At 43.2% G+C, this 3,041-nt stretch overlaps 1 protein-coding gene across 1 annotated transcript; it reads right to left on the reverse strand.

Moving 5' to 3' along the window:
• Nucleotides 1-285: 285 nt before the first annotated feature.
• On the reverse strand, nucleotides 286-2,790 carry LOC112070324 (inhibin beta B chain). Its single transcript, XM_024137741.2, has 2 exons — nucleotides 2,193-2,790; nucleotides 286-1,609 (listed from the first exon to the last, which is right to left on the reverse strand). The coding sequence occupies exons 1-2, from the start codon at nucleotides 2,581-2,583 to the stop codon at nucleotides 810-812; spliced, it is 1,191 nt and encodes a 396-aa protein (XP_023993509.1). The 5' UTR covers nucleotides 2,584-2,790; the 3' UTR covers nucleotides 286-809.
• Between the last annotated feature and the right edge of the window lie 251 nt (nucleotides 2,791-3,041).

A 3,041-nucleotide genomic window follows, 5' to 3' on the forward strand; every position in this document is an offset into this window, starting at 1 on the left:
ACCAGTATACACAACACACTTAGTATAAAAGATAAAGTAATAACACAGCTCATAGATTACATTTTTTTTTAAATGAAAGAAGGTTAGATATATATTAATCTCTCTCCTCTTTCCGTCATGTGTCTTGTGTGACCACATGACTGACCAAACCCTATTAACATTCAGTACTATTCCCCGTTGGCATGGTTACCAGACCTGGGATCAAATACATGTGTATTTGATTATTTGATATTTAAATACTTATTTTCTGTGTATCTCAGTATTTTTCCAAAAATATGGCCCTAATCAACTACTTCTATTGTAAGTATTTGAAAGTATTTTCAAATAATTTCCCATAAATAGCCTACTATTTGAAAGTATTTCCAAATATTTATTTCAAATACTATTTTCAAATGCCTGGGAGTGTATTTGAGTCAGTGTATGTAAGTATTTTCCAATACTTTCCAAGTGTATTTCCAAATACTTTCCAAGTGTATTTCCAAATATATTACAATATTCAACTACATCTTAAAACATTTTTTTTTTTAATTATATATATTGAAATACTTACTTCTAAATGTCTTTGAAAGTATTTGAAATACCCTATATAGTATTTGAACCAGGTCTGCTAGTTACAAGACATTGAAGCCTCATTCTCACTTTCTGTGCAAAAACCATCTATCAAATTGATAGAGACAGAATACCTTAAAGTGTGTGTGTGTGTGTGTGTGTGTGTGTGTGTGTGTGTGTGTGTGTGTAACAAATCCAATCTAGTCTTCTCAGACTAAAAGCATCATAAGCTGAATGTCTGGTCTTTCTCTTTTATGTGTTTACGTACAGCCGCAGGACTCTACGATCATATCAGGGACGTCGGTCTTGACGATGCTGTGCTGTGAGTTGAAGTAGACCATAGACAGAGGCCTACGCTGGATGGGCACGCAGCAAGAAGACACCGCTGAATTGATGCCGTTGGCTTTGAGCTGACTGAATACTGTGGCGTGGAAAGAAGACGCGATGCCCGGAGACCCGGCCAGGGCCTGGGGACACTGACCCATACAGTGATTCATATGGTACCCCTCAGGTGCTATGATCCAGTCCTGCCACTGGATATCCTTGAACTTGACATAGAAGTCCTTCTTGCAGCAAACGCTGACGTTGTCCCCGCAGCGCAGAGACCTCTTCTGGAGGATGTGCCTGGAGTTGTCACGGAGCCGCACCTGGGCCACCACAAATGGCTGATGAGCCATGTCCATGGTCTTACCCAGCTCACACAGGTTCTGGCCTTGGCCCGGCTCAAACCCAGCCTCCTTACAGATGACCTCAAGCTGTAGCAGCCGCTTGCTCCCGTCCATGAACGCCTGTAGGGTGTGGGTGATGGGGAAGGTATGCCAGTTGCTCTTCTGCACATCCAAGATCTTCTCCAAGAGGAGGGTGTGGTTGGATCTGCCTTCCCCAGGGCTAGACAGGTAGATGTGGGCTGTGGCGGTGGGGCGGGGACCCCGGTTAGGGGTGTCGGAGGAGTGGACATACAGCCACAGGGCAGACTGAAGCACCTGGATGCTGTGTTCTCTCTCCTGCAGGAACTGGAAGGTGAGGCCCGGCTGGGCTCCAGTAGTAGTGTTCATCTCATCTAGATCACAGAGAGAAAAGACAAACAGAGAGAAAGAGTGAGGATCGGTTTGTCATCTTTCAAGTATAAACAGTCTTTCAGGTCCATTCTATAAGTGATGCCAATACATCTCGAGCACTACATTCGACATTATGCAAGTCAAGAACTACATTCGATTTATTTCAGTAAACATAGAAACTGATGTTAATGTTGTTTATTGTATGAGTTATTTCAAACCATCAAAATCGAATCATTAATAGTTTCTATTGAAATGCGCAAGAGAAAAGAGGTGTGTAATATGCACCTGATTTTGGACATGAGCGTTACCAACTTCTGCGTAAATAAAGGATTGAGATCAAATAGAACGATGCGAGCAAAAGCTCGAGGTACCTTGAGGTAAAATAGATATCTTAAGTCAGGGTTTCAATGTAAATAAGTGTGTCAACTTTGTATTTCAATGTACATGACTTATTTCCATTGTTCCAAAAGCGCATTCGATACCAGTAAATTTGAGTTCATAAACAATAAAGCCCAATAAAGCGAACATAAGGTTCCACTAGCATACACTATAATATAATATATATATATTTTTAAGTACACTTACCTATTTCTGCGAAGCTCACTATTTCATATCCCGGATCTTTGGTTTCCTTGATTTTGTTTTCAAGTTCAAAGGTGCCGTCCGATCTGACACGTCCCGCGTGCAGTTTGCGGAGCGCGGTGAGAAGTGCAGCGCGGGGCACCGTCGATGTGATATTTGGTCTCTCTTTCAGGTGCAGGTTGTTCAAGATCTGCTGCTTGGCGATTTCAACCAGGAGCCTCTGCTCCGCATCCTTCTCCATTAGCGGCATGCGGCAGGACGCGCAGCCCGGCGTGGTCCCTGCGGTGGCCGCAGCCTCCAGGCCCATCACCAGCAGAGACGTCATCAATAAATACATTGGCAATGTTGAAGATGAAGAGAATAGTATGTTGGTGGAGTCTCGAACACTATGCATTTTAAAGGCACAAGGCGTTGGTAAAATAATCGATCAAATGGAAGAAAACATGTTGAAATATGTGTTGTTCCTGAGTTGGTTGCACAAGTTTCTGAACTTTTTTTCAGTCAGCAGGTGCTTGTTCCTGCAGGTGGATGCCTCGAAGACAAGGGTTAAGAGAGCGTGAGTGGTACTTCAACACCTGATGATGCTCCCCATATCTGGGTTAATCTACCAGAAATTGTGACATGTTAGAGGGGAGGCACCAATGAGAACATCAAATACATTACAGCCACTACAGTCTCGCGGACGCGGACTCGCAGACACACACACGCGCGCGCGCACAGAGAAATACGTGCAAGAACGAGAGAGCACCATAGCGCACAGTGATGAAATATGCCACATTACGCACAGTGCTTTTAAGGTTAAAATAAGAGATAGCTGGGATCGATAATATAGCCTATCACACCCCTATATTA

Source organism: Salvelinus sp. IW2-2015, unplaced genomic scaffold, assembly GCF_002910315.2.
Source record: "Salvelinus sp. IW2-2015 unplaced genomic scaffold, ASM291031v2 Un_scaffold1294, whole genome shotgun sequence".
NCBI lineage: Eukaryota > Metazoa > Chordata > Actinopteri > Salmoniformes > Salmonidae > Salvelinus > Salvelinus sp. IW2-2015.